The 14,617-nt window shown below is 37.8% G+C and overlaps 1 protein-coding gene across 1 annotated transcript in view; it reads right to left on the reverse strand.

Moving 5' to 3' along the window:
* Window positions 1-14,617, reverse strand: part of LOC124554726 (inositol 1,4,5-trisphosphate receptor) — a 348,395-nt gene that overhangs the window by 148,964 nt on the left and 184,814 nt on the right. The window contains exons 21-23 of the mRNA XM_047128370.1: window positions 12,238-12,537; window positions 600-866; window positions 270-470 (exon numbers count right to left, since the gene is read on the reverse strand). Coding sequence (XP_046984326.1) covers window positions 270-470; window positions 600-866; window positions 12,238-12,537 — 768 coding nt within the window. The remainder of the gene's footprint in view (window positions 1-269; window positions 471-599; window positions 867-12,237; window positions 12,538-14,617) is intronic.

Here is a 14,617-nt window from a genome sequence, read left to right on the forward strand (position 1 = left end):
AGAATTTAAGTGGATAAAACTAATCATATTAATTATGGAACAAAACTGGAAGAATGCTACTGCTGCAGTGTTATCGACAAGTTTACATAGTATTAAAAAATACAAGGCTCCATACACTTTAAAAGACTAAGGACTGGAGAAAAAAATAACCTGTACTATGTGTGGTCAAAGTTAGGAGGAGTAGAGCTATCTCTTTATAGCCAATGTAGAAAGCAGTTAGTATCAAGTAGTTCAGCAATAATAACACAGATATTACACAAACTACTTACCTCTTGCATGACCATATCTTGACATTTCCTTATGAACTGATTTTCTGCTTTAACAATTGTCTGCAAAAATTTTAAATACTGAACATGTCTACCATGAGTTTCAATGCAGTGAACAAAATGCTGTATCACTTTTTCATTGACCTCATTACAAAGAGTAGAGTTATCTTGAAATATACTGCATACTGTTTGTGCCTCCAATATCTGAAAAAAAAAAAAAATTAAATTACCAATGCCATGAAAAATGAAGCTAGTCTTTACCACTTGCAGAGGAACAAACAGACAAAGCTTTTTGGTAGAGACATAATAAATAAATTTTGAAATCTCACTTACCCCTGGATTTAAGAAGAGATCAAGATGTTTATGAAGAAGAACTTGATTCTGTTGATTTCCAAGGCAAAAATTCTGCAGAAATTCATGTGCTAATCTCATGAGTTCATTCATTCTTACATCCTCTTTTTTGTCATAAGGAATCTGGAGGAGGTCAAGGACAACAGTATGGACACCTACATTCCGCAACAACCTTTGCTCGTGTTTTCTTGGTTTCAGCACACCACCTGCACAACACTGAGTGCACAGCTTGTTCATTCGAATGAGGATCTAAAACAGAAACATTGACATATTTTAGCTGTGTTAAAAAGTAATGCTGATGGATGTAATAAATTACTTAATAAGTAATCAAACTCTTGAACAAACTCCACAGAAAACTTTGTTGCAGTTTTGTTTGATTATACAGTTCAAAGGGCTACAATTACGCTCCCTGACAAAAGAAGTGAAGCACCCAGAAGACATGCTTGGATGTCAATCAAACTTTGCACGCGCTCCCACAAATGCACACGCGCGCACGCGCACATGCACACACACACAAAGATCAGCAGGTACTTAAAAGACTAGAATGTCAAATCTCTTCGACAGGAAAAATGCCTTTTATAGTGCATTAGTGCTATTTGTCTTTACAGCTGTTACCAGGCCTGGTAAGGTATAAGGTATACAGGGGAGCGCACATCATCACATGATGTTTGATCATTGTGAAGGACATGGTGATTTCACATACTCATTTGAGATACTGCTATCAGCAAGTCACAGAATTTGAAATGTCCCTCACTGTGGGCCTCCATTTGGCTGGCTGGTTGAATAATGCAATATTCAGATTTGTGGGGCATTCAGACCAGACAGTGTCCCAGCGTAGGACTGCATGGAAATGTGAGGAGACGTACATGTTTCTAAGCTTCCAGTCCACCATATCTGACCACCACAAGGATCACTGTATTATTTGTCAAGCACATCGTAACCCCCTCCATTTCTGATTCTGCCATCCAAAACCAAGTAATGAACAGATATCATCCTGGGCCACTGATTGGAGACTTACAGCATCAAGACTAAGGAATTATTGCCCAATGCATAGATTGTCAATAACACAACAATACAAATGGCTACATTTGGAGTGGTGCTGCGACAAGGAAGTAGATACTGCTGCTGAATGGCATTGTGTTCTATGATAATCGGGATTCTGCACTTCCCCGAATGACCATCGTCAGTGAGTATGGCGGCAACTCTGGAAGAAGTCTTATTCTTCCAATGTTTTGGAGACGCACAGTTATGTTACTCCTGGTGTCATGGTATAGGGTGCAATTGGGTATGACTTCAGGTCACAGTAGGTAGTGACTGAGGGAAATCTGATGGCACAATGGTATGCCATGGACATTCTGCATTCTTTGTATTACCTCACATGCAATAGTATTCTTGTGCCATTCTTCAACAGGACAATGCTCATCCATACACAGCAAATGTGCCTATGAACTGTCTGCTTGATACTGAGGTATTCTGTGGCCACCAAGATCCCCAGATCTGTCCCTCATAGAACATGTGTGGCATTTGTGAGACAACTTTTCTCAGGAGAGGATACAAAGGCTTTATGACACCCTTCCTAACTGAGTCAGGGGATGCATCCAGGCTACAGGAGGTGCAATGTCATACCGTACTGCCAAGTTCTGGATGCACCATTTTCTTTTGTCAGGCACAGTAGATATGGTGCAGTTTCAGACATTTTAGTGTCTCAAGAAGTAGTTATTAGAGCAGATACAGCAACAATGTAGTTTTAATACGTTTATGTTAACACGGAAAACCTGTGTGAAACAAACTTAAATTATTTTGTATAAAATTTAAAATCAAGCAAACATAGTTTCTGACTGTTGGCAAGCAACACAGGAGTGCCATATTTTAGTTCCTGCACAACCTCAAAATACTGTCTTTATATAACCCGTGCATGTAGTGGAAAGTACATACTAGAATGCTAAATGAGACCATCATTCATAAACCTTTGTGTTACATGAACTTTAATACTGTGATGCTCAAACAATATATAAGTTGGGGGAAGCAGCTGTTCTCACTTAACTATGACATCAGTTTCTCCTGGAAAGTTAATATTTTAAATCTGTTGAGAACCTATTTACCGCTGATGTTAACTTCACAAACCCATAACATATTGTGCATTCTATCTTTGGATATTTATTCTCTTCAAGCAGTTGAAAGATGTATATGGCTCCCTGAGACTACAATAATTAAAGAGTGGACTAAATGGAAATTTTCTTGACTGTCTCGTTCATATAATAGTTTTCCATCTATCTTCAGTTTACTTGTTTCACTTCGCATTTAGGCAGGTCCAAATGCATATTTTACGAATGTCCATGATTCAATTGGTTTATCATTGCTGGTGCACATTTTATTTACTTACATGAATTAACTGGTGAATGACTACAAACATGTAATCATTCAGTAACAGTTCAGGTGGAACATGGCATTTCTGAAGTATTTCATATGAGATGGAAGTCACTACACCAAGTTGTTATTCCCAATAATCCCTTTAGGAATTAAAAGCTGTTTTCTGATGGCAATGTTTCCCAATAAATATGGAAGATATGTAAAGAGTTAACAAAAATGACTCCATGACAATTCTGTGGGATGTACACAATGACAAATATGTTTCCTCTTTCCAGATGCGGTAATTCACCAAATGCTACATTTGGACATATGTTCTCTAAGAGAAAAAATGTCCATTCCAAAGCATTGTGACTTCAGAAATTAAGTACTCAACCGAATATCATGTATAAAGCAAACAAAGCGACATTTCCAGGCATCCTGTTTCCGGCATTAAACTTCTACTAAGATGTTCTTTGGCATCAGGAATATCATCACTGCTGTGAAAATTGTATTCAATAACAATATTAAAAAAAGTGTCAATGAAATGTCCATGTTACTACACATACTGTAAAAACAAAGGGAGAGGAAGGAAGGAAGGAAGGAAGGAAGGGATGACATGTCAATGTAATTATGCATATTGTATAAAATAAAAAATTAAAAAAAAAAAAAACAAGAGGGGGGGGGGGGGGGGGAAGGATTTATTGCATCTGTACAACATGTTGTCAGCAATTAGTAGTGTTAATCTGTACCGTAGTATACCAATGAACCTAACCAATAGATGGTACTGTCAGTTTCATAGTACACCAAAAACCAATAGATGGAGCTGCTAGTGAGCAACGATAATATCCTCAATAAATCATAGTTTGGATTTCAGATGAGTTGCTCTACTGAGAAAGTCATTCACATGTTCACTCACCAAATTTTACCAGCATTAAATAACAAAATAGTGCAAGTGGTACTTTCTGTGGCCTATCTAAGACATCCGAGTCTGCGAATTGCAATATTCTCCAACATAAATTGAAGTTTTATGGGACTGATGGTAGAGACAACCAACGGATGATAATAATAATAATGTCATGTGACTAGGGCCTCCCGTCGGGTAGACCGTTCGCCTGGTGCAAGTCTTTTGATTTGACGCCACTTCGGCGACTTGCGCGTTGATGGGGATGAAATGATGATGATTAGGACAACACAACACCCAGGCCCTGAGTGGAGAAAATCTCCGACCCAGCCGGAAATCGAACCCGGACCCTTCTTAGGATTGACTTTCTGTCGCGCTGACCACTCAGCTACCGGGCACAGACAACCCATGGATGATGTCATATCTAACAACAAGAATGCAGAAAGTTGAAATAAGTAATCAAACTAATGTATTCAGGGACATTATTCTGACTGGGGAGAAATCGCATACAGGGATCTCCAAGGCTCAATCATAGGTCTGCCATTGTTCCTCAAATATGTAAATGATCTTCCATGTTATATACACAAGCATAATTAGTTCTTTTTGCATATGACACTAGTATTGTAATCAATTCAAGCAAACATACAGCAACAGAAGAAATACTAAAGAAGGTTCTTAAAAGAATCATTAAGCAGTTTTCTGTGAATGGTCTCCCCTTCAATTTTAAAAAGACACAATACATTTAATTTTGCACATATACGGGTACTACACCAATGATAAATGTAACTCATGGTGAAGAAGTATTACTAGGATGTAAACTACACCAAAATTCTTAGGTGTCCATATTGATGAGAATTTAAATTAGAAAAATCACATGTTGGGACTGATGCACAACCATGTCATCTGTGCCGTACACATGTGAGTGAGTAACATAAACATCTGGGGCCGATGACCATAGCAGGCTGGTCCCTTTAATCCCACAAACCAACCAACCATAAACATCTGTACTAATGATAGGAGGTGTACATTTATGCCATCTGGTAGCTGAATAACACAACCATGAAGTTATTTGCAGCTAACCACCACTAGGCGGCAGTGTGTATTAAGAATCGTAAATAAGATGTATTTATGTTACTTGCATTTACAGTATTTTGTGATGTCACAATGTATATCTATTTGGAAAACCATTGTTTGTTATATAACAATGTGTACAACCCATTTCAAACAATGGCAAATTCAGGATGGAATGCAACAATATTATGAAAAGGATAGTTGCTGCTCACCATATAGCAGAGATTCTGGGTCGCAGTTAGGTACAACAAAACTGTCAGAAAGTGAGGCCTTTGTTGAAAAAAAACACACACACTCACACACACACACACACACACACACACACACACACACACACACACACTGAAACAGAGGATGACAGAGTAAAGGTCGAAATACTAAATGTCTTTTTCCAAAGTTGTTTCACAGAGGAAGATTGCACTGTAGTTCCTTCTCTAGATTGTCGCACAGATGACAAAATGGTAGATATCGAAATAGAGGACAGAGGGATAGAGAAACAATTAAAATCGCTCAAAAGAGGAAAGGCCTCTGGACCTGATGGGATACCAGTTTGATTTTACACAGAGTACGCGAAGGAACTTGCCCCCCTTCTTGCAGCGGTGTACCGTAGGTCTCTAGAAGAGCGTAGCGTTCCAAAGGATTGGAAAAGGGCACAGGTCATCCCCGTTTTCAAGAAGGGACGTCGAGCAGATGTGCAGAACTATAGACTTATATCTCTAACGTCGATCAGTTGTAGAATTTTGGAACACGCATTGTGTTCGAGTATAATGACTTTTCTGGAGACTAGAAATCTACTCTGTAGGAATCAGCATGGGTTTCGAAAAAGACGGTCATGTGAAACCCAGCTCGCGCTATTCGTCCACGAGACTCAGAGGGCCATAGACACGGGTTCACAGGTAGATGCCGTGTTTCTTGACTTCCGCAAGGCGTTCGATACAGTTCCCCACAGTCGTTTAATGAACAAAGTAAGAGCATATGGACTATCAGACCAATTGTGTGATTGGATTGAGGAGTTCCTAGATAACAGGACGCAGCATGTCATTCTCAATGGAGAGAAGTCTTCCGAAGTAAGAGTGATTTCAGGTGTGCCGCAGGGGAGTGTCATAGGACCGTTGCTATTCACAATATACATAAATGACCTTGTGGATGACATCGGAAGTTCACTGAGGCTTTTTGCAGATGATGCTGTGGTGTATCGAGAGGTTGTAACAATGGAAAATTGTACTGAAATGCAGGAGGATCTGCAGCGAATTGACGCCTGGTGCAGGGAATGGCAATTGAATCTCAAAGTAGACAAGTGTAATGTGCTGCGAATACACAGAAAGATAGATCCTTTACCATTTAGCTACAAAATAGCAGGTCAGCAACTGGAAGCAGTTAATACCATAAATTATCTGGGAGTACGCATTAGGAGTGATTTAAAATGGAATAATCATATAATGTTGATCGTCGGTAAAGCAGATGCCAGACTGAGATTCATTGGAAGAATCCTAAGGAAATGCAATCCGAAAACAAAGGAAGTAGGTTACAGTACGCTTGTTCGCCCACTGCTTGAATACTGCTCAGCAGTGTGGGATCCGTACCAGATAGGGTTGATAGAAGATATAGAGAAGATCCAACGGAGAGCAGCGCGCTTCGTTACAGGATCATTTAGTAATCGCGAAAGCGTTACGGAGATGATAGATAAACTCCAGTGGAAGACTCTGCAGGAGAGACGCTCAGTAGATCGGTACGGGCTTTTGTCAAAGTTTCTAGAACATACCTTCACCGAAGAGTCAAGCAGTATATTGCTCCCTCCTACGTATATCTCGCGAAGAGACCATGAGGATAAAATCAGAGAGATTAGAGCCCACACAGAGGCATACAGACAATCCTTCGTTCCACGAACAATACGAGACTGGAATAGAAGGGAGAACCGATAGAGGTACTCAAGGTACCCTCCGCCACACACCGTCAGGTGGCTTGCGGAGTATGGATGTAGATGTAGATGCAGATGTAGATGTAGATGTAGATTTCTGGCAGCCGAGGCCACACTGCTCGTGTTGTGTGGCCTCAGCTGCCAGAGATTGCAGTCGTGTGTGTGTGTGTGTGTGTGTGTGTGTGTGTGCGTGTGTTTTTTGGCAAAGGTCTCACGGCCAAAAGCTCACTTTCCGACAGTCTTTTTGTTGTGCCTCTCGGTGACTCAGCATCTTTGCTATATGGTGTGTACAATACATTTACACACACACACATTTTGGTTCATAAATGTTTAATAAATATTCCAGCTGCACAAGCATCAGCTTGGATCGACTTGGGTAAGACACATTTTGGAAAAAATACTTTAAGATTTGGTGGGATTTGGATATTTTGTCAACAACTGCACCAGACTTTGTACTCTACCTTTGTGGATATAACGTGAGTTTAAGATAAGTGTTTAGATGAAAAGCATGTTCCACCACATAAATTATAAGCATATGTTAAGAATCCAAGTTTCATTAACAGTGAATTTGGTGAGTTTTGGAATCTTGTACATTTATGTTCAACAGGTACTTCAAAACTTTATAGTTATTAATATGGTATCTTTAATTAATGCAGCATTGTCTTGACATATTATGGAATGACATGGCCAGGACAGGAATTGTATCTCAGACGCCACAGACTGCGCAGTGCCAGTAGGTAATCCCTAAATTGAAAGCAATGCTGGAAAGAAAAACATTATACGCACATCATACAAATAAAACATTAGCCCTAATTAATATTTTTATTTGTTTAAAAATATCTTAATTTTTTATGCTTTCTTGATGGGAGGGGACACAATTGTTGCTGTGTGGAGGAACCCAGCTTATCAATGTCTGCCACTGATTTGAGCATCCTCAACATCTGGAACAACCATTGCCATTTCTAGCCACATGGGACACTCTACTACTCCAGGGATCTCCAATAAGCTACTGCCAAAACAGAGACCAGTTATTTAACATAACTAACAGAATTTAACACGGTAAGTCTCATAAGGCCCAGAGTTCTTTCCTCTCCCCAGTAACTTTAGTTCATTTTCAACTCTGTAATTTGTCTCATCGATGTCATGCAGGGCAACCATCTGGGAAATACACGAAATGCACGCTGGTCTCACCCCCCCCCCCCCCCCCCAAAAAAAGTTGCTTAAACTTATACTTCAGTGGCATGATGTTGAGGCTCCTACACTGATAAGGGTCAAATGTGCTCAAACAGTATTCAACACAGGTTCTCAGAACCGCTCTTATATGTAGACTCCTCTTTAAATTAAGGTTCCCTCACACACTCAATATTTAATGCACCATACTGAGTATTTATTTATTTTCAGCCCATTCAGCTGCTTCACAACCCCAGGGACGTCTATCACTATGTCCTCCATACGGGAATCTGTAGGAGACTCAAATGGCGGTATGTTTGTACGATCCTCCTGTGTGAAAGTTTTCTCAAATGATAAATTTAAAATTTCAGCTTTCGTTTTGCTGTCTTCCATTGCCAGGCCAGACTGGCAACGGAAGACAGCAAAACAAAAGCTGAAATTTTAAATAAAAAACTCCTATAAGAGCCACTGTTAGTAATATTGGCACACCTGCATATCACCTGGTAAAATACCTGAACACAATCTCAGCAAATGTGTGGGGAAGTGAATCACATCACATTCTAAAGTCTGCTGACTTTGTAGACCACTTCTGTCAATTAAGACTACAGGATACAGACATTATGACCAGTTTCAATATAGTCTCCCTCTCTTTATGAGAGTCTCACCTTTCCGATTCCTTGTATCTAATCACTGAGAATTTCAAAGATTGTATCACAGGCACATTCTGACATCAACTTACTTCCTGTTCAATGGAAAATTCTATGAACGAATGGACGGTGCAGCAATGCTTAGTTCATTATTGCCTGCCATAGTGAACCTATATATGGAAAACTTTGAAACAAATGTACCTGAATCCACTAAGTTAACATGTGTTTCTACTGGTACACAAATGACACATTTGTGGTGTGGCCTCATGTAGCAGAAGACTTGAGTTTATATTACATTTAAATTCTACCTATCATAATATAAAATTCATGATGGAACTTGAGAAAGAGGGCTAGCTCCCTTTCCTTAAAGTGTTAGTTAAGAGATGAGTGGACTGATCCCTGGGTCACAGTGTATATACAAAACATATGCACACTTACCTCTATATTCACACTTCGAGCCATTGCCATCCTTCACAAAGAATCTTGAATCCATAGAGCTCCAACACTTTCTGACAACAAGACCATCACCAAAGAATCACAATACACATGAATTGTGTTTCCAAGGCATGGGAACTCAGATAACCAAGTTGAGCAGACGTTGCCATCAAAATGAAGAATCAACATTTTTGACAAGTGACAGTCAACAGCCATTAAGTAATGTATAAAGTGCATATTTGAACCATCAGCTGTTTTTATTTTAAACCATAATATCTACCAGTTTCGGTCTTGGACCGTCTTCATGGATGAGGGTTACAATGGTTTAAGCCACAATATTGCATTAGTCATTATTTAAAATGTCTAGTGCATGACATGAATGTAAATATATGACACAGGGCTTTAAAAGCAAACACATGAATACCAAATGTATACACAGCAGTACTGAACTAATGCAATATGGTGGCTTAAACCATTTTAGCCCTCATCCGAGAAGATGGTCCAAGACCGAAAACGGTAGATATTTGGGTTTAAAATAAAAACAGCTAATGGTTAAAATATGCATTTTATAATACAAAATGAAGAATCCCTGGGGAACAGGTTGAGACTGAGAAGAGAGGAGAGAATGCAAAAATCTCCTGTCTACCTTATGCTGGCCCAATATCCAAGAAGACTGGTCAGCTCCTACACAAACATGGCATTCAGTGTATTTCATTCCCTTCAACTACAACTTTTCAACTTTGAAATTCATTGTAATGTGAAGATGATCAATAATTCCAAAAAACAGGTGTGTAAATCCGCTGTTGCTGAGGACTGTCTTGAATATAATCATGAAATGAAATATGATGAGACCAAGATCACGGTGCAGATGTCAAGTTTCTGGGACAGCATAATTAAGAAGTCTATCGAAATAATTATAACAGAAAAACTAATAAATAGAGATGGCAGTTTCAATCTAAACAAGCTTTGACAATTCTGCCATGGGCACAAAAATACCTTGGTATGGCTCTGGGTAGAAACAAAAAAGACTGCAGTGCATGAGTCGCAGAATGACACATATTCAAACACCACACAAAATACTTATTTACATATTTGCATTTGATAACGAGGAAAAGTTCTCAAAATGTGTCTGAGCTCAGCATGAAAAAATACGTAACTAGTGCAGTATTTCATTACTTAAGTAATGAATGACAGCTGCAGGCTTTCAAAAACATCGATTATGACGTATGAAATTGAGTCCAACGTTCCTACTTCCCAGACAGTTATCAGTTCCAGTTACATCAGCGGTTTTTATTAGATAATAAACCTTCATTAGACAATAAACAAGTCCCTGACAAGTCTTTTGATGCCTGTTATGTACATATATCATACACAAAGTGCATATGTAACTTTTACAGCTTAAAATGTTATTTCCCGCATTTTACATTTTCCCACATTTTACATAGTTGTTTTGAAGTCCCTTAAAAAGTGTAAAAGCAAGGTTTCACTGTATTGTGTGCACTCTCATTTGTAGAAATGGCCCTCATAATAAAATACAGGAAATCAGAGCTAAGATGGAAAGATTTAAGTGTTCATTTTTTCCATGTCTTATTCAACAGTGGAGCAGTACAGAAAGAGTCAAAGTGGTTCAATGAACCCTCTGCCAAACACTTAAGTGTCAACTGCAGAATAGTGATGCAGATGTAGATTACACAGTTCCTCAGTTGGAGCCATGTATTTAAGTGGTCAAGGGCTGATAATTCAGTTAGTTGGTTTCATGTTCCATGGATCATTTTGCACAATAAATTGTAATGATGTGAAATGAGTCATTGTACATTCACATCACAAATTAATTTGTAAATATGGTTACAGTCTTCATATTTCTATGGTTTTTCAAAAAACACATGAGAGTTAGAAATTCTTACCTGCCACCTTTTACACCTTACAATAACAGAAATTATTCTATAGAAGAAACTTTCTCAGTTTGTTTTCAACTTTTACTTTGCTGTCTGTCTGATATTTTATATCAATCAGTAATTGATCAAAACTTTTTGTTGCAGCAATGTGTATGTTTTTCCATGCTAAAGACACACCAAACGTGTAGCAATGAATGCCATTTTTCCTTTTGGTATTGTAATTATGTACATCATTGTTCCTTTTGAACTGTAGTGGATTATTTACAACAAACTTCATGAGGGAATAAAATATATACTGTGAAGCAGTAGTCAGAATGCCCAACTACTTAAGCAGATGTCGAAAAACTGTTTCAGAATATTTGGTAATATGGTGTCTATTTTAATATCTGCATGTACTAGGTGGTCCAAATTAAACTGCCCCAGGAATAGTGCACTGAACACTTATCTTAACATTACAAATTGACTGTTTAACTAACTGAGTGTGACTGTGTAATGCACCGGAGTGTGTTTCTTTGAATTCACATACACAGAAAGAATGAACCAAGGCTTTCTATTTTTAAAAGAGAGAGAGAGAAAGAGAAAAAGAGAGAGAGAGAGAGAGAGAGAGAGAGAGAGAGAGAGTCAAAATGATCTGATACTACTTCATCTAGAAACCACCAAGAGAGCTGAACATGTACAGTTTACTTTGGAAGTTTTAACTCATGCGATAGAAAATTTGTAAGGATAAGGATTCATGTCCTTTTTGATAATATCTTTTAATCACCAATCATGCAGGAAACCAGCATAACAATTTTGTCAGACTTTGCTGCAGTCTATCTTTTACATGAGCAATGTTTATAGGATTTTGTCTTGTTTCTAATAATTTTCTAATGGTTTCTTTGCTGTAGAGATTGCATTGTCAGAAAATTATGAAGACACTTCCTCCTTGGGTCACTTTTACTTTGGCCATCCTGTGCAACAAGCAATATTACATATGTAATTTCATAGGATTAATATATTGAATACTAATGAAATAAAATTTGTTTCTGTTTTAGCTGTTAAAGAACATTGACAAAACACAAAGAAACTGCATTTACTAAATGAAGGCAATGTTACAAGCACTTAAAGCTCTCTAAGTAATTTTGTAATCCTTATAGAAAAAATAAGTGGTTCTGGAATCATAATAAATTCATTGTCACAGCAAATGATGAGAGCAAGTGGGTTTCTCATACGCAAAAATTAACTATATCGATACCTGCTGAATTTTTTTGTATTCTTCAGCTTGATCTGGATGAAGGGGTGGGCCAACATCCAAATCAATAGCTGAACTTCTATCTGAAGGATCCAGAGCAGGTGCAGTCTGTTTTGGTGTTCCTTGTCTCTCTCTTACAGTTTCGTCATCATCATCTTTACTTTTTATTTTCCCATGCTCTTCAGAACTCCTAGATTTATAAACCCACAGCTCAGACTTCTCCACTGACTGGCGTAAAACATCTAAGTCTGACTTAATTTGTTTGTAAGATTCAACATCCATGTCAGACACAAGAAGTTGCACCTGAAGGACAAAGAGAAAAATTATTTCATTTGAAGTGCAATAGAAAACAGAAATAAACTAATATAATTTTTGGGTATGAAAGTCATGTTGGAAATAACATGGATAGCTGCTGCTATATGAATCTATTGTGCTTCACCCGTCAAACGTAATTCATCTTTTACTTACAACTTACTGATGATGGTGTAACAACACTGAAATTTGTATTGGGAAAAAGCATTAAAGGAGAAAGTGTGTTTCAGTCAGGGCAAAAATCCTGAAAAGTATATTTGTTGTTAGCTGAACTGAAATTATTTACTGTAGTGGACAATGAGGAATAATGCACTTGCTGAAAATAATAGTTCTTGAACAAACAAGCAGATTTCTCACTGCAGTAATAGAAACATGGGTAATGTCACAAACCACTTAATGTGTACTGACGGCACTCAAATTGAAATCTTAACCACAAGGCAGACAAACCAGTTCCCACAGCAGTCAAAGTGTTTTGCAATGGAGTTTTATTCATCTTAAATGAAAGGACATAAATGAATTTAGAATACATTAATATTTTTATAGCAGTTATGTATGCTATGGGAATTATATCTTAAATTGCAGGTAGTGACAGCAAACGGGGTTTATTTAGTCACTGCTTGACAGACAGAAAATTTTCTTAACCACTTGCTAACAACCTAAGGATGTTCACAGGGAGGCAGTAACACATTAATATGAAGCAGAAGTCAGTAGTGAATATAAAGTTATTATTTAATAATATTTGTAATATGAAGACCGTGAAAGCTTGAAGCAGAAACATTGTTGGATGTGTTGTCAAGCTGAAACAAAATATAAGTTTCTGCTATCACTGACAGACATGAAATGCACAATTACTTAAAGAGGAGTGGGGAATAGGTTAACAGACCATTACAGAGGACAGGAAGAAGCAGTGGGTCAAGATGATGATGATGATGATGATGATGATGATGATGATGATGATGATGAAGAAGAAGAAGAAGAAGACTCCACAGCAGAGAATTCAAACCATGTCACAGTTTGGAACTTTCCAGACCAAGTTCAGTAACAATCCTGCTGACAAAAGCCTAATATTTATTACGACACCAATCATTGGGTAAGTTTAGGTCTATACACTGTACAACTCTTTAGGCTACTCTATATACTGTTTGAAATACCTGAAACAGTATATGAAAAACATTTTTCATTATTCAACAAAATGATGTGTGGAATACAGACAAACTGAACATCCCTGACGAAGTAAAAAAATACCAAGTATCACTAAGCAGAAAGTTGAGCAATGAAGAGACCACAGTAGGAGTAGATGAAAGGTGGAAGGTGGAACAGGTTTGAAAAAGCCATTAAGGAAGCTGCAGAGGAAATAATAGGCATAAGAAGGAACAGAAGAACTCAGGAGTGGTTTGATGAAGATTGCAGGTCAGCAATAGAGGAAAAGAACAGGGCAAGAACAAAAGTGCTACAGAGAGCTGGAAGTATCTGGCATTATTAAACTTTACACTGACTCCACTAGGTATATACTCATCTTTACAAACAAATGAAAAATGCAGCCCACATTCACATCTTAATGCAGCTGCACTCAATATAAATCCTAAGCATCACATACGAAATGAAGCATATAAACCTGCAGCATGCTGGAGCAGGTTGGCTCAGCAATTTCAGTTAATCAGTAGAACAAAAAAACAGTCCAAGTTGAAAAATTTACTTTTTATTCATTCAATGACTAGTTTTGGGCTGAGACCCATTTTAAAATCATCATAACATAGTAAAAAATGGCATTTCTGAAGATGTCAAAAATGTGCAATGAACATTTACAGCATATACAGGCAACTGCACTGTTATCTGTATTCACTGTACATGTTCATTGCACATTTTTGACATTTTCGGAAATGCCATTTTCAACTATGTCATGATGATTTGAAAATGGGTCTTGGCCTGAAACTAGTTATCAAATGAATAAAAAGTAGAAATTTGCAAATTAGACTGGTTTTTCATTCTACTGAAGATGAAGCTTCACTGCTATGAGAACTGTAAACCTACACTGATATTTCCAAATGTTGACAGTCCATAGTTTTCATAA

This window comes from Schistocerca americana, chromosome X (genome assembly GCF_021461395.2).
Source record: "Schistocerca americana isolate TAMUIC-IGC-003095 chromosome X, iqSchAmer2.1, whole genome shotgun sequence".
NCBI lineage: Eukaryota > Metazoa > Arthropoda > Insecta > Orthoptera > Acrididae > Schistocerca > Schistocerca americana.